At 35.7% G+C, this 27,391-nt stretch overlaps 1 protein-coding gene across 1 annotated transcript in view; it reads right to left on the bottom strand.

Annotated features, from left to right (window-relative positions):
• Window positions 1-27,391, bottom strand: part of Hpse2 (heparanase 2 (inactive)) — a 566,168-nt gene that overhangs the window by 481,184 nt on the left and 57,593 nt on the right. The window contains exon 3 of the mRNA XM_051199909.1: window positions 11,625-11,786. Within this exon, the coding sequence (XP_051055866.1) occupies window positions 11,625-11,786 (162 nt within the window). The remainder of the gene's footprint in view (window positions 1-11,624; window positions 11,787-27,391) is intronic.

The raw sequence follows: 27,391 nt of genomic DNA, 5'->3' as shown, positions 1-27,391 counted from the left end.
CTCTAGCTCATGCTGAAAGGACTGATACATATACAACCTCTTCACCAAGTCTCAAACTGCTGCCTCTCCTCAGTGAGCCTGGAGAATGAATGCTCATACAGAATACTGAAGGCCCTGCTTCTATATGTTATATACCCTTAGTGCTGGCATTAAAGGCTTGTGAGCTGTTACTCTTTTAGATTGATTCAATCTCGTGTATCCTGGGCAGCCTAGAACTCACAGAGATCTGTGTACCTCTTATTCCTGAGTCCTAGGATTAAAGGTGTGTACCACCACCTCCTAGATTCTGGCTATACTGTAGATATATCAGTCAGGGGTTCTTCTCATTTTGACCAGTTGAGTATTTTTTAATAGTCTCCATCAGCTGCAAACAACAACAACAAAGATTCTTCGATGAGGGATGAGAGCTATACTTATTAGTGAGTACATTTAGAATGAAGTAAGAAATTATACTGGGTTTAAAAAGTAACTAGTTACCAGTAGTACCAGGCACAAATTCTCTATTATTGAGCAGGCAAGTCAATTAGATCGCTGTTGGTTACAGCCGAGATATAATTTGCACTGTTTCATCCTTGGAGACACTCTGCCATGCTTGTCATTGTGTTTACAGCTGGGTGAGACAACTGATTGCTTTTCTCGCTAGGTAGCTTGACTTAAGTACGTCTTCTGTAGTATGAGAGACAGTCCCTCAAAGAAGTCCCCAGTTCAGTTCCACCTCACCTTCCCAGTCTTGTCATCTTTTGACAGAAGAGCTAAAAAGTAGTGGAGACAATGATAATTTCCTGCTCATGGGTTTTGAATCTCCAGACAGTAGACTAATGTGTGGCCACTACTTATAAGAGGTTTACTATAATTCCCTTACATTGCCAATAGTACATTATATTGATAATCAAAATAGGTCCATTCTAAATATGGAAAAAGCAATATGATTTCTGTTTCCAGTTTCATTTAAGGATTAGCAAAGTGGCTGTACAAGTTTGCACTCCCACCAGCAGTGGAGGAGTGTTCCCCTGTCCCCACATCCTCTCCAGCACAAGCTGTCATTGGTGTTTCTGATTTTAGCCATTCTGACAGGAGTAAGATGGAATTTCAGAGTTGTTTTGATTTGAATTTCCCTGATAGCTAAGGATATTGACCACATTTTTAAATGTCTTTTAGCCATTTTGGATTCCTCTATTGAGAATTCTCTATTCAATTCTGTGCCTCACTTTTTAATAGGGCTATTTGGTGTTTTGGTGACTAGTTTTTTGAGTTCTTTGTTTATTTTGGAGATCAGCCCTCTGTCAGATGTGGGGTTGGTGAAGATCTTTTCCCAATCTGTGGGCTGCCGTTTGGTCTTGTCAACTGTGTCCTTTGCTTCTCAATTTCAGGAGGTCCCATTTATTAATTGTTGATCTCGGTGTCTGTGCTACTGGTGTTATTTTCAGGAAGTGGTCTCCTGTACCAATTTGTTCAAGTGTACCTCCCACTTTCTCTTCTAAGAGGTTCAGTGTGGCTGAACTTAAGTTGAGGTCTTCGATCAATTTGGCCTTAAGTTGTGTGCATGGTGACAGACATGGGTCTATCTGCAGTCTTTTACACATCAGCATCCAGTTGTGCCAGTGCCATTTGTTGAAGATGCTTTCCTCCTTCCATTGTATATTTTTAGCTGTTTTATCAAAAATCAGGTGTTCGTAAGGTGTGTGGGTTAATATCAGGATTTTCGATTCCATTCCATTGGACTACCTGTCTATTTTTGTGCCAATACCAAGCTGTTTTCAAGACTGTAGCTCTATAGTAGGGCTTGAAGTCTGGCATGGTGATGCCTTCTAAAGTTCCTCTATTGTACAGGGTTGTTTTGGCTATCCTGGGTCTTTTGTTTTTCCATATAAAGTTGAGTATTACCCTTTCAAGGCCAGGGAAGAATTGTGCTGGGGTTTTGATGGGGATTGCATGGAATCTGTAGATTGATTTTGGCAAGATTGACACTTATACTTTATTTGTCCTACCTATCTAAGAGCATGGGAGATCTTTCCATTTTCTGGTATTTTCTTTAATTTCTTTCTTTAAAGATGCAAAGTTCTTTCACATGTCTGATTCGTGTTATCCCAACATATTTTATATTGTTTGTGGCTATTGTAAAAGGTGATATTTCTCTGAAGCAGATACTCACAACTAAACACTGAGCCAAACTCCTCCTGGAATCCAGTTGCAGAAAGGGAGGAGTGATAAGAAAAGGGGTCAAGACCAGGCTACAGAAACCCACAGAGACAGCTGATCTAAACAAGGGGGAGCTCATGGACCCCCAGACTGATAGCTGGGAAACCAGCATTGGACTGACTCAGACCCCTTGAACATGGGTCTCAGTTAGAAGGCCTGGGCAATCTACAGGACCTCTGACAGTGGAACCAGGATGTATCCCTGGTGCAGGAAATGATTTTGAGAACACATTCCCCATGGAAGGATACTCCCTTAGCCTAGAGACAGGAGGGAGGGCCTAGTCCCTACTCCAAATGACTTGACAGATTTTGATGATCCCTCCTGGAAGACCTCACCCTCCCTGTGGAGTGGGTGGGGTATGGGACAGGAGCAGAGGTTGGGAGGGAAGGAGGTAGAGGGAACTGGGATTGATATGTAAGAATATTAAAATATATTTAAATAATAATAATAAACATTCTATTTTTATTATCTGACTATTCTGATTAATCTACTTTGTCTTTAGGCTCTGATAATCTGTCTTCTATTTGATCTAATTCTATTGGTGAGTCTTCCACCATGGTGTACTTTATAGTTTTCTGTTGTTATTGTTAATCTGACTTGAGTTTTTCCTTCTTTCTATTTTCTTTTTTATTTTTATTGAAATTGGATTCTTCTCGCATACAGTACATCCTGATCAGTTCCTCTTTCCTCTAGTCCTCCCAGCCCCCTTTCCCCTCTCCCCAGATCCACTTCCCCTCCATTCTCCTTCAGAAATGAGCAAGCAGGCTTCCAAGAGACAAACACAACAAGGCAAGATACAGTAAGACAAGAAAAAAGTCTTCCTATCCAGGCTGGACAAGGCAACCCAACAGGAGGGAAAGAGTCCCAAGAGCAGGCAAATGAGTCAGAAATATACCTACTTACACTCTTAAGAGTCCCACGAAAACACCAAGCTATCACCCATTAACATATATGCAGAGGACCTAGTGCAAACCCACTCGAGGCCTCATGCTTGCCGCTTCAGTCTCCGTGAGCCCCCATGAGCCCTGCTTAGTTGCATCAGTGGCCCTCCCAGTGCCCTCCATCCTCTTTGACTCCTACAATCTTTCCAAATTTTGAATATGATTTTTTTTAGTACTCCTTTCTTTATTGAATCCTCTTTCTTAACTCTGTTTCATAATATTTGTCCTCTTAGAATTTATTTAAGATATATTAATGTCCTCTTTTGGCTTAAACATAATTACAGTCATTCTTTTCAGTTCTTTGTCTGGAATTTCATATAATTAATGAGTCATGTGTCTATCTATTGAAAGCTTGATGAGTGGCAATATTGGGAAGTGATAGAATCTTTATAACATGTGACCTAGTGGGAGAACCTTAACTAAGACATACAGTCTCTGAAAGAGAGTTCTTATTAAAGGAATGCAATAAAAGTAGCAAGATTGGCCCTAACTCTCTCTCTCTCTCTCTCTCTCTCTCTCTCTCTCTCTCTCTCTCTGTTTCATATATATATATATATATATATATATATATATATATATATATCAATCATTGGAATCAAGCAAGAGGTGAACCTTCCAACAGAATCTTCAAAACATAATTTGGGTTTTGAACTTTCAATACTAAAAATTAAATGAAAGTCTTTCCTTAATAAGTACTTTATGTCAAGCATTTGTGATACTAATGAAAAGCTTACTGATATCCTGGCACAATGCAAGTGCTATGTAAATAGTTATATGATATTGTGTTACTTAGAGAATAATGAGAAGAAAAATGTTGTACATGTTCAATGCAAACATAGTGCTTATTTTTTTTAATATTTTTTATCTTTAGTTGGTTGAATATGTTGATGAAGAACCTGCAGTATAGGGATAACAGTTTATCTGTTATCTCTTGGTACAGAGCATTGCTAAGTTTTCTTCAACACATATTCATTATTTTTACAAAAAAAAAAAAAAAAAAGGTTAATTTATCAGAGGAAGGCAGTTCTTAGATAAAGTGGGAAACATGAGAAGTTTGAGTTGTTTTTTGTACTAAGCCAGCAATTCTCAATCTGTGGATCATGACCCCTCTGGGATCAAATGTTCCTTTCATAGGAGCCACCTATGACTATCAGAAAACACAAATACTCATATTAAGATTCATAACAGTAGTAAATTTACAGCTATGAGGTAGCAATAAAAGTAATTTTATGGTTGGTTGGGGTTCACCACAGCATGAGGAACTTTATTAAAGGGTTGCAGCATTGGGAAGGTTGAGAACCACTGGACTAGGCAGAAAAGAACCAGGAAAATCATCTGCCTTAGAAAAATCAATCACGCTCAAATTTTTCCATGCTTAACTAGTTAGCAGAGAAATTTTTGAAGACATAATCCCTTCCAGTTTTCTTGCCCTTTCTTGCCAGCAGAAAATAGTAATATTCAGTGTGCACTTGTAAATACTGCTTCAAATTAAATCAGATTATTTTGGTTATTCATTCCCCCTCATGCAGGAAATGAGCAGCTACAAATCCTCTATTGCACAAGTAAGCTCTATTTTTGATTCTTTTGTTTCAATTTGTTTTGGGAGTATTGTTTTAGTTTTTTGTTTTTTTTGAAACAGTGTTTCTTTGTGTAACATCCCTAGCTGTCCACGAACTCGCTTTGTAGACCAGACTAGCCTCAAACTAAGAAATCCACCTGACTCTCTCCCAAGTGCTGAAATTAAAGTTATAAGCCATTACACCCAGCTCTACTACTTGCTTCTTAAGCTGAACTCCTGAAATTCAGTTGAAGAGATGGAGGAGTAATGAGCAAAGGGGTCAAGACCATGTTGGGGAAACCCACAGAAACAGCTGACCTGAGCAAGTGGAAGCTCAGGGACCCCAGTCTGACCGCTGCGAACCAGCATAGGACGGACACAGACCCCCCTGAATGTGGATATCAGTTGGGAGGCCTGGGCAGTCTGTAGGGCCTCTGGCGGTAAAACCAGTATTTATCCTTAGTGCACTGAATGGACTTTGGGAACCCATTCCCCAGTGGAGGGATACTCTCTCAGCCTAAATACATGGAATGAGGGCCTAGGCCCTGCCCCAAATGATGTGACAGACTTCAATGATCCCACATGGAAAGCTTCACCCTCCCTGGGAAGTGGATGGGGGTTAGTGAGGGACAGAGAGGATGACAGGTAGAGGGAACTTGGATTGGTATGTAAAATAAGACTATTTTTAATTTAAATAAATTTTATTTTAATAAGCTTATTTTATATTTATATTTGCATGTATAGTTTGCAGTCTTTAATAAGTTTTGCCTTGACTGTTATTGGACTATAGAGTGACTAATAATTTGCAGAGACATTGAAGTAAATGTAGTAAATGAAGTAAAGGTCTTCTTTATGGATAACCCTGGTGCCATTACATCCTATTTTGCTTCTGATAAGAATCACATGTGTACATGTGTGTGAAAGTGTTGGCTTTCCTTTCATAATATCAGATATTTTCATATTATATTTTTGTTATATGTGTATAATCAATCACATACACACACATATATGTATACATATACATATATATATATATTCCCTAGTTACAATTAAAAGCTACATAAATTGATTTTTGAATGGTCAAACTAATACCCATTTTAGGAAAGTGTTTTGAAAAGACAATAAACATTTCAAAACAAAAACTAAATGTTTCTCTTCTAAGCATCTGGAATATGCATATTTAAATACTTCATTTGGGATATTTTAATACTAGTTTTATTTGTAAGTTAAGGTTAGAAGGTTAGTTTTAAGCCTGCAATACTTTTGAGATGATTAAATAAACTTTGCTTCAAACATTAAAAAAAATATTTATTTTAAGAAAACGAAATCTTTACACTCTCAAACTTGAAAATTGCTATCCTGGGTAAAGATCCTGAAAATATCTTTAAATGAACTCTAATTTCATTCATTTATTCTAAAACTCAAACCACCATTGAAGCACCATGTGCTTCAATGGTTATAATTGTTAATACTTTGAGCATGTATAAAGATTAGGATAACACAGAGCTTTCACTTCTCAATTACTTCTTAAGTATATTATATGATGAAGGGTTCATTTCAGATGCTAATTTGACTAAATTAATAAATACCTGGGAAAATAGTAAAACACGAATACTGGATGTGTTTATGGCAATGTTTCCAAAGGAGACTGGAACATAAGTCTGACCATAGTTAATGAAGAAGGTCTCCCCTAAACAAGACTAGGTACCATCATTTTGGCTAGGGAACTACACAAAGCAAATGAAGCAGGAATAAAGCAATTCATTCGCCCTCTCTCTTTCTCTTCCTCCTTTACTGTCTCCTTCTCCACCTATGTTCTTCTTCATCCTTTCTCTCCCCTGTCTCCCCCTCTTCTCTTCTTGCTTCTCAATCTCTTTTTCCACCCGCCTATCTTCTCAGCTTCAAACTGAGAATTGCATCTTTGGCTTCATTGGTCCTAAGGTTTTAGAGCTGAACTAAAATGCATTACTAGTATTCCAAAGCCTTGAATCTGTAGGCAACCTGACATGGGATTTCTTTGCCTCCACAATCACACTTCCTTAATAAATTATTCCCTTTGCATGTGTATGATTTATGTAACATATGAAAATATATGCTGTGTATAGATAAGCATTTATATGTGTAACTATCCTATTGGGTTCTGCCTCTCTGGAGAATTCCAATACAATGGAACAAATTAAAATTTTTATTAAGTTTTTATAGTCATATACACATGTGTGTATGTATTATGTTCATGTAGCAAATCTATATCCTTGTATAATAATTTACTATGATGAGAAAAACCACTTCCCTCTTATATTAACAAATATGCAAATACATATCACAAATACTGCTGACTAACAACTTTTCAAAGTAATATTCAAACATTAATCTTATCTTCTTTCATAAGGTTGGTAATAAATGTCAGAGGGGAGGAGAACTAATAGGAAATCCTGCTATCTAAGGTTTTCATAATGTTGTACCTCAAATCACAACTACCTGGATTCATATTGATAGATAAATGTCCTTTCTATCCTACAAAGCAAAATGTCATCAAAAGAGATATTTCCTTGCCCTTTTATGTAAATATACAATGATGGTTTTGAGATTTTGAATGAGCTGAGAGAACATAGCAAATGAGAGAGATGAGGCTGCTTCAAGCACACAGAGGAAAGAAGAAAACATGGAGCATTTAATGACACAGTTTGTGCAGGTTACAGCAGTTATAGCAGATTCGTATCAAGCAGAGAAAATAAGAAAAGATGAATGGGTAAAAAGGATGGAGTATATCTCCTAATATCTCAAACCCAGTGGTTAACTAGACTCACTCTGTTGAAAATCAACTGGAGTCATTTAGAAAATATAAATAAGTTTCTTTAAACCATTAGAAAAACTAAGTAATTAATCAATAAACATTGTCAGAAATAATTTTAAACGTACATAGAATTGTCAAGTTAATGACACAGAATTGTTAGATAAAAGTAAAAATGAGGAAGTCTCTTTAAATTTGGATTATCAAGAAGATGCTACAAAGAAAATTCAAATCAAAAGCAGCTTTTGTTTTTAATGGGCTACTGTAGCCTTAAACTTACCTAAGGCCCCTGGGCATTATGGCATATAGACACAGTCTTGTTCCACTAATGTGAGTTAATTTGTTCAACTGATATCCACAAAATGGGCCATAGCACAGAAATAGAATCTTTTGCTATATTCATTTGTTACACTAACACAAGAAACCCAACCACAGACACACACACAGAATAACAAACAAACAAAAAAACATACTAGTTCAGAGTCTGATAAAGGTTAAAACACAAAACTAAAACTGGCAGCCAATACATGAGAAAATTCCTCAAAAAGAAATGCTAAAAAGAAGTAGAGTAATGGCATCTATTTCAATGAATACTTGGTTTCAAGCTATCCATACGCAGAGAAATGACTAAGTGATGTCATACTACAAATGGTTTAGATTTGAACTCATTACAGTGTCATTCACCATGCTCTATGTATTATTCAAAACACTACACAAATACACTCCTTGATTTCCAGTAATGAATGTCTAAATAAAACTCTAGAATATTTAGTTTGCCTTGACTCATGTGTTTTATTCACATAGTTACAAAGATCTATCACAAATGTTCTTTTTATACCTTTGACGGGAAAGAGGTGGAGGGAAGGGAAAATTTCAAGTTTTTTAAAAGGCATGTTAATATCATTCCCTATAATTAGTTTTCAGATTAATTCACAGTGTATAAAACAGAACATGTCAACAAGTTTACCCAGTACAACTATATTAAAAACTAAGAGCCCAAGAAATGTTAAGACTTGATCCTTGTTCTCTCTTAAATGCTCCCTGTTCCATTCTTCTTCCTGTTTGCTGTGCCTTTAGTGATATGCACAATGACTGCTCTTATGTTAAAGAAATTTCAGTATAATCATCCATATCCATGTCAGCAAGTTTGAGTGAAAATTGTAGAACACAACTTACCACTATTTAAAATGGTCCTATTTTGTCATGAAGTGCTCATTTCAAAAAACTTTCAATGCTAGCTAAAGCTAGTATTTGCAATACAAGTAAATCATTCAGATGAGAACATTAAGACAGCATTGGAAAAGGGATGACAATACTGCTCAATGGGTAAAGGTACTTGCTACCAGGCCTAATGAGCGGAGTCTAATCCCAGAGACCCACAAGGTGGAAGGAAAGGACTAACACCTGAAGGCTTTGACCTACATATACACACATAGACACACTAAACAAACAAGTAAATAAATAAAGGAAAATATCATTGACAAATATATTTAAAATATGATGTAATGAGGAAACATAATGAATTAAAGTTGATTTTTTTTTCTGTATTAGTTTCCATTAACTGAGGTATCAACAGAGGTGAAAAGTCTATTGTTAGTAAGTGATAAGAATACCTTCAAACATAGATCATCATTTTTCCTTCATCTGAGGGGTAGCTGGTTAAAAGGTATCAGTTGAAATACAGGCTATTAAGTGAGAATTCTCACCTCAACCCCAGACTAACATTCACACAAGCTAAACGTAGAACACCTACAGTTGAGGGATCTGCCTGTGACTGGGAATACGTACTTTTAACAACCTCACTTTTCAAACATATTGTTATATACACCATTAACTTGCCACAAAGCAACTGTTGTACACTCAAAACCATATACATGCAAGTCTGTAAATAATATGGGAGGGTAGGGAAAACTGTGAAAAACTTAACTTTTCCTGACATTTTTGTGGCCTGGTTTTCTAAGTACTTTCATTGCAAACATTTCATATACCATGCCAGAGCTATTGAAAACCTAAGTAGACTATCACCAAGTAGAAACCCTCAAGTAGATGTTCTGAGTATGTTGGTAAAGAAAGTCAATTCATTTGAGTGGTCTCTGCCCCTTCAACTTCACCCTCCTTACCAACGTACATTCATCACTGAAAAGGGAAATATTTACAAAACTTAGTTTAGTTATGTTTAAATATTATGTTTAGCTGTCTGGAGACCATGTTCTCAAGATTTATACAAGAAATCAAGGATTAAACTTCATAACAATTAGAAAACCACAGTGTGTAAAATCAAAGACTTAGTTAAAGGACATTAAAATAGTTTTACCATTGGTACTAAACCGAAATGACTCCATCTCTCCCAAACACCTGGAACTGAAACCTTTTGAACTTTCATGTAAACAAACGAGGGCACAGCAAACGCTCTGTCTGCTGCAAGGTACCACCTCTGTACAAAGGCATATGAGTGAAAAATGTGGAGAATGCCTGAGGTTGCTTTGAAGCAGCTTGGGAGAAGTAAGAGCAGGAAAGAGGCTCTTCTCTAGGGTAAGTTTGTTTAGAGGAAAGTAAGCAAGTTGTCAGGGTAAAAGTTGACAATGTTGATTCCAACAGTTTGAACTGTGAATAAACATCCAAAAGGATTATGTTACTGAGAATTAGAAAGATTCCATTGAACTCAATAGAACACTAGTGTTTTCAAAGATAATATGCCTTTGAGCTATACTCTGAATCCACAATTTAGGGTTAGAATTACCCTAAAGTCTTTTGTGTGCCATAATAAAGAACACAGGGTATGACCCCACTAATACAATTTTAAAATTATTAGAATAAGGGGGAAGAAAAATATTTCATTTTAATCACTAAATTGGAAAAAGATAAATATGTATATGTATGCACATTTTGGGATAAACTGGGCAAACCTAGAGAAAAAAAAAATCTATGTTCTTTTCAAACATCTAAACTTAAACTCAGTCTTATTAACCAATTTAGGGAAATACATGCATTGGCCATAAATCATTTTTAAGTTTTCCCTCCTTAATGACCTATCGAAGAGCAAACACAGCCTATACTTATGGAATCCATAACCCTCATCTCTGCTCACCAAAGCCACATTTAAATCTGGCTTTCATCTCATGCTGCTGGGTTTTCCACCAGGTACAAAATGAAAAGTTGGAAAAGTCTTGTGCTTTTTTAAAAGCAAAACAATTTGGTTGCCACTCAGCAAGCAATTCCTGGTGAAATGCCAGGAAGCATATAAAAAAAGTTAAAATTTTCCTAACTTAGAGTTCAGGAAAATAAATATGAGATGTTCATACTGTCAGATACCCCATCTCTTTTCATCCTTAACCATTCATAAACAAAAGAAAGCACATACTTTTCACTTGTTAAAAGTTCATTCAAATCAGTCATCAAGTCTACCCTTAGATGCTCCTGAGAAAGTGAAGGCAACTGAGACCGTTCTTAGTTTGTCTTGCCCTAAAGGACTCTGACATTAGAGTTTATGCAAAAATCTTTACAAAGCCTAACAAAATATGCAACTTGCATGTTCTTTACCAGAAAAGTTTCTAGGCAGTCCTGCAAAATGCCATTTTCCTTTGCAGCTCTAACTCATATTTATTTCTAGAACCAAGGATGTGACAAGTACAGTTTAGCCTGAAATCTCTTTATGCTTAAAAAGAAAATCAAATCCCCCAGATACTTCTAGACACTATCAGGAATAGAATATTATTCTCAATCCTGCCTCAATATCATTACCTATTTTACACTTCATTTTTGTATTTACTGAGTTCATAGAAAGGGCATAAGCAGAAAGAAGAAAATAGCTACTTCTTTAAAAGATACCAAATTTAGTAATCCTCTCAAACCTATTGGCACACATTTAGAAAGCTGTATTTTCATAAGACTTTATTAATTTCCCATTGGTTCTGTCATTTGAAAAAAAGAGAGAATCATCCATAACTTTGAACCAAAACTATTACAGACTTCAAGAAATATTTGTTACAGGAAGAGAAGAGTCATTACAATTAAAATGCAATGGATAAAGACAGGCAGCTGCGGACTCATCAGATATCACACTTTTATCTCCCAAACATTAACTTGCTACCTGACAGAGGTCATCAATAATAATAATGCTCTAAGGTTCTATTACCTGTTAATATGAGATTACTGTAAGTATTGGAGAACTGCTCCTTCAGAAGGACCAGATGCATCTGAGCTGCCTTCTCTCTCTGGAGCTCCAGCATAATGTCAGGGTGCTGGGCAATCTTACAGCCTTTCTGCTTATCCAAGGCAACATCACTCCGGACAATGTCTACAAAACAGAAAAGAGACAGACAGTAAAAACAAAACAAAAAGTATATTTACATAAAAGGGTTTTTTCTCCCAATGTGACAGAATTTATAAATTACCAGCCCTTTTTTTTATCAAACTGAAAAGATAAGAGAAGTAGTACCCAGGGGTTCTTTAGCTCTTTAGCTCCATACTGAATCCTTTAAGTTTCCTTTTTGTTTCCCCTTTTTTTTTTTTTTTTTTTTTTTTTTTTTGGCAATTTTGTTACTTAGCCCTCTCTGGCCTAACTAAAGACTCCAATCAAACATTTTTCCTTCTTAGCTCACTTCCAAGATTTATTTACTTTTGGGGGCCTTTTCTAAACATCATCTGCCATTCTCCCGAAAGATGAAGGAATAATAAAACAACTTTGAAAATAAGAACTATAAAATTAGCTTCCTCTACCTTCTGCCTTAGGACCAGGAAAAATATTCTAAATATTTGGCTTATTTTCAATTTACTTTCCAGCCAGACCATTCAGTCTAAGTTAGGACTGCCATTCTGAGGGTTACCTGATCAAGGACTCTCCTGCTATTTTTCATGTATTACTGGGGAACATAGCTTCAATCTGACTAGGAAATCATTTTGTCATTCAGAAACATTTGTGAGCCTCTGAAGTAAGACAGAGAGCTCGAGTCACTAAAGCCTCTCCCCTGCTATTTTTTTTCTTCATTAGTGGCAGTCATTGCTTTTGTACCTCAGGGTGGTTTTGTGCCATTATATACCCTCCAGAAACCAGTCTTCCTCAAAAAGCATCCATATAGAAAGCTTCCCAACCATTAGGAAACACATTCCATACACCATAATGTATGAACGTTACTTGTTCAGTTTTGTCAAATAAAATATAATTTGTCTGAATCTAATAGGAAAAAATGATAGTATCCAGAACAATCTGAATAGCAACTCTAGAAACTTACAAGTTTTTCATAGCTAATCAAAAGATTTTATGGAAAAAAAAAAACTAAAAAGAACCTCTGACACTGTTGATGCTATGATTACAAATGGGGTAAAAAACTGCCCACAGTAAGTATATCAATCAGAAAGAGTTCTCTTAAGCAGTGGCCAAAAATACCTACCAGAAAATACAGGCCAAAACATGGCATGAAGGGGGGTATTGTTCAGGACAAGCAGGCTTTTATTAGACCCTGCACCAAAGAATATCCCATCTATAAATAGAAACTCAACCCAATGCAAATTGGGATATGTGGCCACAAATATTAGCCAGATTTGAAAATAGTCCTTTCTAGTTCTTAGATAAAATAAGAGGTCATTGGAAATGATGTATTATTTATGCCTAACTGTATTTGTACCAATTTATGTAAATAGGCAATAAAATTAGCTAATTGACAGAAATAACTAATCTCAGATTTTGAGAGACTTATACACAGAGAATGAATTAAGTCAAAGACCCACTTAAGTTTTTAAGATTACCTAAATTACTAATTTCTTTACATTTTGAATCAAAGTATTTATATAAAATGGCTAATTATTTAAGTTTAAGTTATCTACGTTTTAGATTATTTCATTGAATCTTCACCACAATCTTATCGGAGATAGTGGCAGACATTACCCAAATTCTAAATACAATCCCTTGTGCTGGGCTCTCCTCCTCTACTACAGAGACTGGAAGTCTATATCATAAAATTATGCAGCACCCCTGGAAGCAAAGGCAGCACATATAACACGGTTCTGGAAAATAAGTTTGCCTGGTTCTGAGAAGAAACATATTACACTGTCCTCCTACAGCCCCATATTTGGTAATTAGAAAGGAAGGAAGGAAGGAACGAAGGAAGGAAGGAAGGAAGGAAGGAAGGAAGGAAAGAACATTTGAAGTAGATGAGATGATATTCCCCACTTCCTTGGGGGAAAGAAAAAAGAACCTCGAGCTTGTTTTGATATTTTTTCTTTTCTTTTTCTGTATTTGATTGCTTTATATTTGCTTTGTTTCCTCTCACTATTTTTGCAAATCTTTATCTAGTTACATCTATTGTTTACTTAACTTCAGTATTTATTCTGTCCTTGTTTTCATCCATTTTCTCTTCTTATATTTAATTATATTTTCATTAATATAAGTAACTTAAAGTGTTTTCCTTTCTAATTTCTTTTCTGGAGTCATTAGTATTGTAGATGTTATTTTAATAGCTTTTATTGAGTTTCTTTTTGTTGGGGGAGTCATTTTGCTTTGTTTTTACTATATCTAGAACTGATTTTCTTTTAAATTTTTCAAATTACTTTGGTTATTACTTTCCAAAATGGTACTAAAGACCAAGCTTAAGATATTTAACACAAAAAGTTGATGCTATGATGTTTATATACATTCCAAATGATAGAAATTGCACTAATACTGTTTACAATTTAATCTGCTAAGATTTAGGTAGATAATAAAGAAATGAGAGACAGAAGCCTACAGCTGACACTGCTCTCCAAGGAGGTGCAAACTATGAGGAAAAAGCTAGACACAAATAGTGCAATTTCTCCAGGTACAAAAGATACTAGCATAGGTCACTAACAATGTTTATCAAATTACACAGTTATAACAAGTCTAAAGGAATAATACAAAAACCTCATATTTGTTTATAAAATAGCTATCAGGTAGACCACACTTAACCTGAGCCATACAAAAAAAAGTAGGTAACTAAGGTTCCAAAACTATACATACAATCAGAACCCAACAAATATGTCCCAGAAGTCACAGGAAAACTACAAATACATGATCCAATTAGAATTAAGCTCAATACAGCTGACTATGGTAGCACATACCCATAATTCCAGCAGGTAAAGACAGGAAGATTAAGTCAGCCTCATCTATATAGCAAATTCAACACAATCTTTAATTATATTGACCCTGGTGCATGTACACAGGTGCACGTGCACGCACGCGTGCGCGCGTGCGCACGCGCGCGCACACACACACACACACACACACACACAAAGAATTGTTCAAGAGAAGGTCATGCCAGAAGAAGAATTATGATCGAAAGTTAAAGACCTATCAATATTAACAGATGTGCAATTCCCAACATAAAAACTCAAGAAATATGAAAAATTAATAAGCAATGTGATTCCACCAAAAGTCCTTAACTCTATTAACTGCTTCAAAATATATTAATATCAATAAAATATTTGATAAATAACTCCAAAAACTGGTTTTCAAGAAGGATCAGTGACCTTTGAGAAACACAGGAAAACACTTGAATATAAATTAGGAATACAATGGAAAATAAAAATAAATTCCAGGCCTGAACCATCAGCCCAGAAGCAGCCTCAGAGGGAGGCCCGAGTTTCAGGCCCTGAGCAGTGTCAGAGAGAGGCCTGAGCCTCAGGTCCAGGAGAAAGGAGCTACCACCTGGTGAGATGACAGCATCAGTTTCCAGCAATAGCTTCCAGAAACTATCACAAGAAATTCATCTGAGAAAGATCACCTGTGTCCCAGTCAGCATCCACTGCCATTTCTGGGTTGGAGATACCCCACAGGGCCCTCAGCCCCACCTACTCCTCCAGTAGGAGGTGCGTCCATTGGAGCTGTAGACCCACCTGCACCTCAAGGTGTGAGCCTGAGCCTTGGGCCCACATCTACCAGGAGGAGTGTTCACCTGAAGGAGTGGTCAATAGAGCCACAGCTCCCAACTATACCAATTGGAGAAGAGAGACCTCCTGAAGCAGAAGCTCCACCTATACCAATTATAGGAAGAGATGTAAACGCACCAAGGGAAGAACACACTCAACAATATAAAGAGCAACACTACACCACTAGAACATTTCAACTCAGATGAAATAGAAGAGGACCTAAAAAAATAACTTTATGAGGATTATTGAGGCCCTTAAAGAGAAAATTAAAAATTCCCTTTAAAAAAGGAGGAAAAGACAAACAAAAAAAAATGGAAGATATCAACAAATCCCTTAAAGAAAACCAAGAAAAAGCAATTAAACAAGTGAAGGAAACTATTCAAGACTTGAAATCTGAAATAGAGACAACAAAGAAAACACAAACCAAGGGATTTCTAGAAATGGAAAATCTGGGTAAATAATCAGAAACCACAAGTGCAAGCATAAACAAGAGAATACAAGAGATAGAAGAGAGAATTTCAGGAATTGAAGATACAACAGAAGAAATAGATTCATCTGTCAAAGAGAATTTTAAATCCAACAAATCCTTAACACAAAGTATACAGGAAATCTGGGATACCATGACAAGACTGAACCTAAGAATAATAGGGATATTAGAAGAAGAAGTCCAACTCAAAGGCACAGAAAATATATTGAACAAAATCATAGAAGAAAACTTTCCCAACCTGAAGGATATGCCTATTAAAATACAAGAGGCTTACAAAATACCAAATAGACTAGACAAAAAAGAAAATGAGAAAGAAAGAAGAAAGAAAGAAAGAAAGAAAGAAAGAAAGAAAGAAAGAAAGGGAGAAAGAAAGAGGAAAAGAAAAAGTCCCTTCACCACATAATAATCAAAACAATAAATAAAGATTATTAAGAGCTGCAAAGGAAAAAGGCCAGGAAGCATATAAAAGCAGACCTATCAGAATTATATCTGACTTCTCAGCAGAAACAAGGAAAGCCATAAAGTCTTGGTTACATATTATGCAAACACTAAGGAACCACAGATGCCAACCCAGACTACCCAGAAAAGCTTTCAATAACCATAGATGGAGAAAACAAGATATTCCATGGTAAAACCAAGTTTAAACAATGCCTATCCACAAACCCAGGCCTACAGACAGTACTAGAAGGAAAATGCCAACACAAGGAAGTCACCTACATCAACAAGGACACAGGAAATCCCAAAGAACAAAATTGAACACACAATGACATCACCAACAACAAAAACAAAAATAACAGGACCTAGCAATCACTGATCATTAATATCCATTAATATAAATTGTATCATTTCACCTATAAGAAGACACAGGCTAATAGACTGAATATGAAAATGGAATCAATTCTTCTGCTGCATACAAGAAACACACCTCAACGTCACAGACAGACAGATATTACCTCAGAGTAATGAGTTGGGAATTTTTTTCCAATAAAATGAACCTAAGAAACAAGCTGGTGTAGCTATCCTAATAACTAACAAAAGAGATTAAAAACTAAAATTTATCAAAAAATATAAAGAAGGGCATTTCATATTCATCACAGGAAAAGTCCATCAAGAGGAAGTCTCAATTCTGAACATCTATGTCCCAAACACAAGGGCTCCTACATTTGTAAAAGAAACATTACTAAAGCTTAAATCAAATATCAAGCCCCAGAGAAAATATTGGGATATTTCAACACTCTGTTCTCACAACTGGATAGGTCTACCAGACAGAAGCTTAACAGATAAATCAAGGAACTAACAGACATTATGTATGGTTCAAATGGTCTTAACAGACATCTATAGAGCATTCCACCCAAACACAAAAGAATATACTTTCTTTTCATGGAACCTTCTCAAAAATAGATCACATACTTGGTAACAAAGCAAACCTCAACAGACACACACACACACACACACACACACACACACACACACACACACACACGGAATAAACCCCTGTACCCTATCATATCACCACAGCTTAAAGTTAGAATTCAACAACAACATTAATTTCAGAAAGCCCACAAGACATGGAAATTGAACAATAATCAACTGAACCACCACCGGGTAAAGGAAGATATAAAGAAAAAATTAAAGACTTCCTAAAATTTCATAAAAATGACCACACAACATACCCAAACTTATGGGACAAAAATGAAAGCAGTGCTAAGAGGGAAGTTCATAGCACTAAGTGCCTACATAAAGAAGCTGGAAAAATCTCACACTAGTGAATTAACAGAACTGAAAGCACAGAACAAAAAGAACCAAACTCACCCAGGAGTAGATGGCAAGAAATAGTCAAATTGAGGGCTGAAATCAATAAAATAGAAACAAAGCAAACAATACAAAGAGTCAGTGAGACAAAGAATTGATTTTTTTGTATTAAAATTTGATTTTTATTGACTTTTGTAGTTGGTAATTACTAATTAAACATCTGCTACATTATCAGAATGCAAACAATGAAGAAAATATTTTACTAGACTTGGGATATATACAGTGTAATGGGAATGATTCTTTGAGAAATTCAACAAAATATTATCCAAACTAACATAAAGACAGAGAGAATATACAAATTAACAAAATCAGAAATGAAAAGAGGGACATAACAACAGACAGTGAGGAAATCCAGAGAATCACCAGGTAATACTTCAAAATACTTCAAAACTTATACTCCACCAAATTGGAAAGCCTTAAGGAGTCAAACAATTTTCTACATAAGTACCACATACCAAAATTAAATCAAGAACAGATAAACAACTTAAGTGCACATATAGCCCCTAAGTAACTAGAAACAATTATCAATAGTCTCCCAACAAAAAAAAAAAAAAAAAAAAAAAAAAAAAAAAAAGCCCAGGCCCAGATGTATTCAGTGCTGAATTTTACCAGATGTTCAAAGAAGAACTAATACCAATACACCTCAAATTATTCCACACAATAGAAACAGAAGGAGCATTGCCAAACTCTTTTTACAAGGCTACCCTGATACCCAAATCACACAAAGACATAGCTAAGAAAGAGAATTACAGACAAATTTTCCTCATGAACATTGATGAAAAAATACTCAATAAAATACTGGCAAACCAAATCTAAGAACACATCAGAAAAATCATCCACTATGACCAAGAAGGATTCATCCCAGAGATGCAAGGATGGTTCATCATATGAAAATCCATCATTATAATCCACAAACAAACTGAAAGAAAAAAAAACATGTGATCATCTCCTTAGATTCTGAAAAAGCCTTCTACAAAATTCATCACCCCTTCATGATAAAGGTCTTGAAGAGAATAGATACAAGGAACATAGCTACACATAATGAAGGCAAAATACAGTAACCCAGTAGCCAACAGCTAACAACCAACTAAATAGAGAGAAATTCAAAGCGATCCCACTGAAATTGAAAACAAGATAAGGCTATCCACTCTCTCCATATCTATTCAACATAGGACTTGAAGTTCTAGCTAGAGCAATAAGAAAACAAAAGGAGATCAAGGGGATACAAACTGGAAGAGAAGCCAAACTCTTGCTATTTGCTGATGATAGGATAGTTTATATAAGTGACCCCAAAAATTCTACCAGGGAACTCCTAAAACTAATAAACACCATAAATAATGTAGCAGGATATAAGATTAACTCAAAAAAAATCAGTAGCCCTCCTATAGCAGATGATAAATGGGCTGAGAAAGAAATCAGAGAAACATCACCCTTTACAATAGCCACAAGTAATATAAAATATCTTGGGGTAACACTAACTAAACAAGTGAAAGAGCTGTATGACAAGAACTTCAAGTCTTTAAAAACAAAAGAAATTAAAGAAGATATCAGAAAATGGAAATATCTCCCATGCTCTTGAATAGGTAGGATGAACATAGTAAAAATGACAATCCTACCAGAAGTAATCTACAGATTGAATGCAATTTCCATCAAATTCCCAGAACAATTCTTCATAGACCTTGAAAGAACAATACTCAAATTCATATGGAAAAACAAAACACTCAGGATAGCCAATATAATCCTGTACAATAAAGGATCATCTGGGGGCATCATCATCCCTGACTTCAAGTTCTACTGTAGAGCTAAAGTAATGAAAACAGCTTGGTATTGGCATAAAAAGAGACCGTTGACCAATGGGAAGACCCTGATATCAACCCACATGCCTGGGAATGCCTAATTTTTGACAAAGAAACTAAAATATAAAATAAAAAAGAGAAATCATATTCAGCAAGTGGTGCTGGTATAACTGGCTATCAACATGCAGAAGAATGCAATAGGTCCATATCTATCAACATGCACAAAACTCAAGTCGAAATGGATCAAAGACCTCAATATAATCCACATGGAACTCACAGAAGAGAAAGTGAGAAATACACTTGAACACATAAACACAGGAGACCGTGTCCTAAAGAAAACACCAGTAGCACAGACACTGACAGTAACAATTAATAAATGGGACCTCCTGAAACTGAAAAGCTTCTATAAAGCAAAGAGCACAATCAACAAAACAAAATGGTTCCCTAAAGAATAGAAGATCTTCACCAACCCCACATCTGCCAGAAGGCTGATTTCCAAAATGTAAAAAGAACTCAAGAAACTAGACATCAAACTAGCAAATAATCCAATTTTAAAATGTGGTATAGATCTAAAAGAATTCTCAAATGGCAGAAAGACACTTATGGAAATGTTCAACATCCTCAGTCATTAGGAAAACACAAATCAAAACAACTCTGAGATTCCATCTTACACCAATCAGAATGGCTAAGATCAAAAGCACCAATAACAGCTTACGCTGGAGAGGATGTGGAGAAAAAAGGTAACAATCCTTCATTGCTGGTGGGAGTGCAAACTTGTACAGCTGCTGTTAAAATCAGTATTGTGATTTCTCAGAAAATTAGAGATTAACCTACCTCAAGATCCTGCAATACCATTGTTGGGCATATACCCAAAGGAGGCACATTCACATCACAAGGACATTTGCTCAACTCTGTTCATAGCAACATTATTTTTAATAGCCAGATCTTGGAAACAACCTAGATGCCCTTCAACTAAAGAATAGACACTCAGCAGTAAGAAACAATGACATCCTAAAATTTACAGGCACTAGTGGATATCACTAGAAAAAAAATATTCTGAGTATCCTGAGTGAGGTAACCCAAAACCAGAAAGACAAATATAGTATGTACTTACTCATATGTGGACACCAGAAATAAAGCACAAGATACCCAGCCTACAATCCACAACCCCAGAGAAAGCTAGAGCCCTCCTCCTGAAACAGATGGAAGCAGATACAGAAATGCAATCAAAATGAGGGAGGAGCAATAATATGATCAAAGGAGTGAAGATCATGAAGGGGAAACCCACAGACTCAGCTGACCCAAGCTGGTGAGAGATCATTGACTCAGGTCTGACAAATGGGGAACCTGAATAAGACCAAACTAGACTCCCTTAACATAGGTGACAATGGTGTGAATGAGACAATATATGAGGCCACTGGCAGTGGGTCCAAATAATTCTAATGCACAAAATGACTTAGTGAAGCCATTCTTTATGGAAAGATACCTTGCTAAGCCTGGATATAGGGGTGGGAGTGGAGAGGTAGACTTCTTGGGAGAAAAGGCCTTACCCTTTCTGAGAAGCAGATGGGAGGTAGGGAAGAGTGAGGAAAGGAGGGAGGAGGAATTGGGATTGGAATGTAAAAAATAAATAAAATAAAATATATTTTAAAATAAATTCAATAGATAAATGAAAATTCTGGAAGGTGGGGCTTAAAAATAAAGGACTCAATACAGTAACATTCGGAATCAGTTGAAAAAAGGCAAAGGGCTGCTCACTTACATCATAGCACTCAGAAGGCTGAAGCAGGTGGATCTTGAGGTTATGAACACTCTAGACTACAGAGTAAGATCATGAATGTCACAGTTAGATCTGTTTAGCATGATAAAACATTGATCAAAATCACCTTGGTGAGAAAAGCGTTTAGTTGGCTTAAACAATCTGACCACAGCCCAACCTTGAGGGAAGCCAGAGCTGGAACTCAAGTAGAACCAGTGCAGCAACCATAGAAGAAAGTTGTTTATTGACTTGCTGTTCATGGTTTGCTGCTTTCCTGCTATACAACACAGGACCACCAAGCCAGTGTTGACACCATTTGTAATGGACTGAGCCCTCCCAATTCACCAATCAATCAATCAAAAAAAAAAAAAAAATGACACACAGGCATGTCCACAGACAGCCCAATCCAATGGAGATAATTCCTCAGTTGAAGTTCCCTCTCGCCAGATGTGCAAAGTTGACAAAAACCACAGCAGAAGTGACCAACCCGTTGTCAACTTGATACACAGACATATATCATCTTTTAACCATTATTTTTATTTTCTTGGTTTATTCCCAAATACACACAGTATAACTTTAAAAGTCCCATGGTCTCTAAAATGGTCAACACTTTAAAAAGTCAAGTTCTCTTCTAAAACCTAATGTCTCTTTTAAAAAAATCCAAATACTCAGCTGTGAACTCTTGCAAAAATCCAAAACAAATTCAATATTTTTATTGCAATATGAATAAAAGAGAGCACAAAAACAAAGCAAAAAATCCAAACCAATAAAACCAATAAAAATTTAGTGTTCAATGCCTGGCATTCCCTCATGATATTTTGAATTTAAAAAAAAAAAAAAAGTTGGGTAACTTCACTTCTCTGCCAACTGCAGATCACACAGTTTGTCTGGTAGGCTTTGACTGGTTCCACTCCACACCTGCTTCTATCTTTGGTAGTTATGCCATAGTTTTGACACCTCTGTTATTCTGGGTATCTATTCCAAATGAGTTTGCACCTTCACTGATGTTATCTCCTGGACTCTCATAATACTAAACCCAACTGTTCTTCATGACCCCCTTAATCTTACAGCTTTCATATTTCCAGAACCAGTACCATTTGGAAGACATATTATCAAGTTCACCTACCATCTTTGACCCACTTTGAACCACAGCTTCTGTGTAATGACCCTGAGTAAATACTTCCAAGATTTTGCCTCAATAATGCTTATTTCTTCTTAATAACAGATGATGTTTTAGCTCCATCTAATTGGCATCAATAACCCAGTAAAGCAACAGTTTCATTTCAGTGGTAATGATCACTTGTTAATCACAGCTGATTTTTTAAAAATCACAGTTGGTCAGGAACCACAGATTCCTAATTCAAATATTTCACTCTGCTTCCCTCTGCAATGTCATAAGCTAGACCTCCATCATCTGCATTCCTCTCAACATTCTTATAAGCTCTCACAGAATATTCCATTAAACCTTAAGCATCCAATGACTATTCCTGTCCAAAGTTCACAACTGTTACACAATATCCCAAAAACACGCTCAGTAATAGCCCACTCACTGGTACCAATTTTTGTTCTCTAATTTCAATCTGTTTGTGAAGCTAATCATCTATAATTGAAGCAAGAAGATTTTGCATTTAATGTCAGTCTGAGATAAAGAGTATGTCCCTGTTTTAAAAAAAATTGATTTTTAGTCTCACCTTGATCACCTTGATTACACTGATGTCTCAACCTGGCTATAAGGAAGAAAGACTAATATTTGAAGACAATATTGATACATTACCACATTCAAATAGTAATAAACAAAAATTATGATAAAATAATCAAGGTATTTAGGATGCAAGTATGAAATAATACTTAAAATTAGTAATCAAGATCAGATATGTGAACCCTGAAGTCCATAGGACACATCTGTAACATGAAAGCTATACATGCAACCCAACACACTTGTAGATGACATCATGTCATAGGGTCAAAACTTGGATATCTATGATCTAGAAAAAGGCATAAAAATATATTCCATGAAGTAGAAACAAAACATCTCCACAATCCCAAGAAAGGTATGGTAAAGATATATTTAAAGCCCCTACTACACAAGTAAAGACTCTCCACTCCACATATTACAAACAGACAAAAGGACAAACAATGACCATTGAAAGCAACAGAGAGGATCCAAGTACATGTAATGCCAAGATAATCCAAATAATAGCAGGCGTTTCATAAGAAATCATAGAGGCCAGCAGACCATGGAACAATGTATTCTAAGCCTTGAATGAGATTAACTGCCAACTTAGATTACTATATTTAGCAAAATTATTTTTCCCCATAAAACTTTTATTTAATTTTCCTTTAGTATTTCAGTAGCAACTCAAACTAATGTTACTTATGTCATCTGAATTCTTTTCAAAACCTTCAATCTGGTTGTGCCACTCACAAAAAAAAAAAAAAAAAAAAATTCTTTCAGGGAATCTAGGTCGGTCCTATGCTGGTTTCCCAGATGTCATACTGGGGTCCATGAGCTCCCCCTTGCTCAGGTCAGCTGTTTCTCTGGGTTTCTCCAGCCTGGTCTTGACCCCTTTCCTCATCACTCCTCCCTCTCTGCAACTGGATTCCAGGAGTTCGGCTCAGTGTTGAGCTGTGGGTGTCTGCCTCTGCTTCCATCACCTACAGGATGAAGGCTCTAGGATGGCACAAAGAGTAGTCATCAATCTCAGTATCTATCGGGGAAGGGCATTTAAAGTAGCCTACTCTTATTTCTTTTATTTTTTATTTTCTATCTTTTAATTTTGAGTCATTTATATGTTCTAGATACAAATACTTCACAAAATGTGGGGACTTTAAAAATCCAGTCCTACCCTATTTTATTTATCTAATTGTTTATCCTTTTACTAATACCATGTTCTTTTGATTGCTATAGCTATAGCTTCATATTGTCTTGAGAAAAAGTTCTGCTTTGCTTTTTTTCAGTTTTTTTTTTTCTGTAATTGCTTTACATATTGTAGTTCCATTGGGGTAATAGGAATATATGTTCTAGTTCACATGTGCAAACAGAAACATTTACAAAAATGTTTTCTTTTTGTAATATGGATTTAAGTGAAATTTAAGTGATCACATAAAGAAAAATAATGTCTTAATAATTTTCAGTATCTCTCCATTCATTTGATTTCTCTCACTACTGTTTCACATGCTTCAGGGTAAATATACTCTAAGTTTTGCTATATGCAGTAAAACTGCACTTAGAAAGTCCATTAGTTCTGGTAGTGTCCTAAAAGATTCCTTGGAACTTTTTCATGTAAATTATCATGTTACCTGTAACTTCAGACATATTAACATTTACAATTCCCATGGGTGTGCTTTGTAGTTCTTTTTCTTCCCTTAGTGCACTAAGACTTCAATAATGTTGAATAATAAATTTTGTCTTATTTGTTTTTTATTTATTTTGATTTTCATTTGTTTTTGTTTTTGAGACAGAAAGATAATGAAATGGAATAGGCAGAGGAAGATCTGGGAAGAGTTGAGGGAAGGAATAAAATATGAACAAAATATACTGCATGAAATTTTTTTTCAAAAGAAAAAAACAAAGATAATTATATTACATTACAAACCCACAAGCTTAGCTGTATGCTTGGGGCCTGAGCATCTTGTTTACTTATGAGCCCCCTTTGCCAGTAAGTCCCTTCTCCTTTTTCTTATGCCTCTCCTGCATCCCTTCGCAGCTCTCTCTGGCTGTGGTCATCTCTGTACCATAGGCCAAGCTCCAGACTGTCATCTCTGCACCACAGGCCAAGCTCCTGAGCAATGATGAGAAAACCATCTTTGCCTGGTCCAGTTAAACAGTTCATTCACCAGTCTGACCTAGCCTAGCTCAATTTGCACATCTCCTGCACTGGCCCAATCTAAGGAAATCTCATTATCACAGAAGACACACAACCAAAAAGTCGACATTCCCAGGTCAAATTGCACAAGCAAACACAATATGAATGTTCCTACAACAAACCCACTAGTCCTATAGAATAGTGTTCTCTAAGAAAACTGACTAGATAAACCCCAAGACATAGAATTTAAAATAATAACCATAACCTTTATCAAAGATTTTAAAGAATACATATTCTTCAATGAACTTCAAGAGGACAGCAACAAATGTTTGAGTTATGGCTAAGAAAATACAAATACACAGCTGTGTGAAATGACAAAGACAATTAGGGTTTTGAAAACTGAATTCAATAAAAAGATACACTGAAGAGAACAGAAACTGAAACAACAATAGAACTGGGAAATTTAATATCCCAATTGTAACACTGGGGAGAAAGTCTTGCAAGCATAATGTAATCAAGCAGAAGATAGAGTACTGGAACTCAAAGTAGAGGATATGGGAGAAAGTAAGAAATGAATGTGAAAAAGCTTTAAAATCACAGGAAGAGCATGCAAGAAATGAGGGGAATTACTTAAAAAAAAAAAAAAAAAGATAACCTTTGAATTACAGACCTAGATGAGGGGAAAAGAATCACAGATCACTGGCATAGACCAGATCTTTAACAGTACCATAAAAGAAAACTAACCCAAACTAAGGAAAAACATGCCCATTGAGATATAAGAAGCATACAGAACCACAATTATATAATAGCAGAAAAGAAACACCCTGTGACATACCATAGTTAAAATACTAAATATAGAGAAAAAATATTGAAAACTACAAGAAAAAATAACACAGTAATATATAAAGGAAACCCCTTCAAAATAATGCCTCATTTCTCCACGAAACTCTGAAAGCCAGAGGAGTTTGGAACAATAAACTCCGAGCTCTAAAACACCAAGACTGCCAACCTAGATTACAGTACCCAGCAAATCTGTCTACTCTATTGGAGAAAAACATCTTTCAGTGATACAACAGCCTGAAAATAACAGTCAAGAAAACAAACAAGTCCTTAATTAAATTAAATCAGAAGCATAACTAAGACTACAAACCAGCCTAAAAAGAACAACCAATTGACTACAATCTGCACACACCTTTCAATAATAACTCTACATGGCAATGACTTCAGACACAGGCTAGATGACTGGATTAATAAAATACATCTATCTGTTCTCTACAAAAGAAAACCTCATCTATCTTTACAGATAGGCACCACCTTAAAAGGAAAGGATGGAAAAAATATTCCAAGCAAATGAAGATAGAAAGCAAGCAGGTACTGACATCCTACTGTCTGACAAAATACACTTCAATCTAAAAACTATTCAGAAAAGACAGAGTATGGTATTATCAACTAATCAAGAAAACATTGCAATACTAAACATTCATGCACCAAACTCTGGTGCACTTAATTTATAAAAATCATGCCAATAGAGCATAACCCCCCCTCAAAATAGCTGGCAGTGGTGGCACAAGCCATTCATTAATTAATTAATAAGCAAGCACAGACACCTCAGAATTAAGTGACATTTTATATCAAATAAACCTAGTATCTGCACAAGCACCAAAAAATACCTTGAAACAATCCATGTAGCCTATCTGACTATTATCCAATAAAACTCAAAATTGTGAGAAAACAATATGTATAAATTCATGAAGATTAAACAACCCATTGCTAATGATGACTGAGTCAAAGAAAAATTAAAATATTCTTGTAACTAGTTGAAAATGAAAACATAGCGCAACAAAACTTACAGGACACATTCAATGCAGTTCTATGAGGGAAGTGTATAGCCCAATGTACCTACATTTTAAAAACAAAAAACTCAGAAGGAACAGAAAACTTAAAGATGCAATTCAAGAATTTGGGCGAATCAAAGAAAAAACAAACTCAATAGACAGTAAAAAATAATAAAAATCAACACAGAAATTAATGAAATAAAAACAACAACAACAACATAAACCAAGGTATCAGTGTTTCCAAGAGCTGGCTATTTGAGAAGATAAATGAACAAGATCAATAAACCCTTAGCCAAACTAACCAAAAGAAAGAGAGGTCCCAGATTAACAGAATAAGATATAAACATGGAAAGTTAAAACACACATATAAGAAATATAGAATATTACAAGGGAATACTTTAAAATCCTGTACTCCAGTAAGCCTGGAAATCTGGGTCATTTCTTGATTCATCTAAATTACAAAGTCAAATCAAGAAAAGATCAACCACCTAAACAAACCCTTAACAACTGAAGAGATTAAGTCAGT

Source organism: Phodopus roborovskii, unplaced genomic scaffold (assembly GCF_943737965.1).
Source record: "Phodopus roborovskii unplaced genomic scaffold, PHOROB, whole genome shotgun sequence".
NCBI lineage: Eukaryota > Metazoa > Chordata > Mammalia > Rodentia > Cricetidae > Phodopus > Phodopus roborovskii.
The sequence above is the reverse complement of the archived record's forward strand: the minus strand, read 5'-3'. Positions and strand labels throughout refer to the sequence as shown.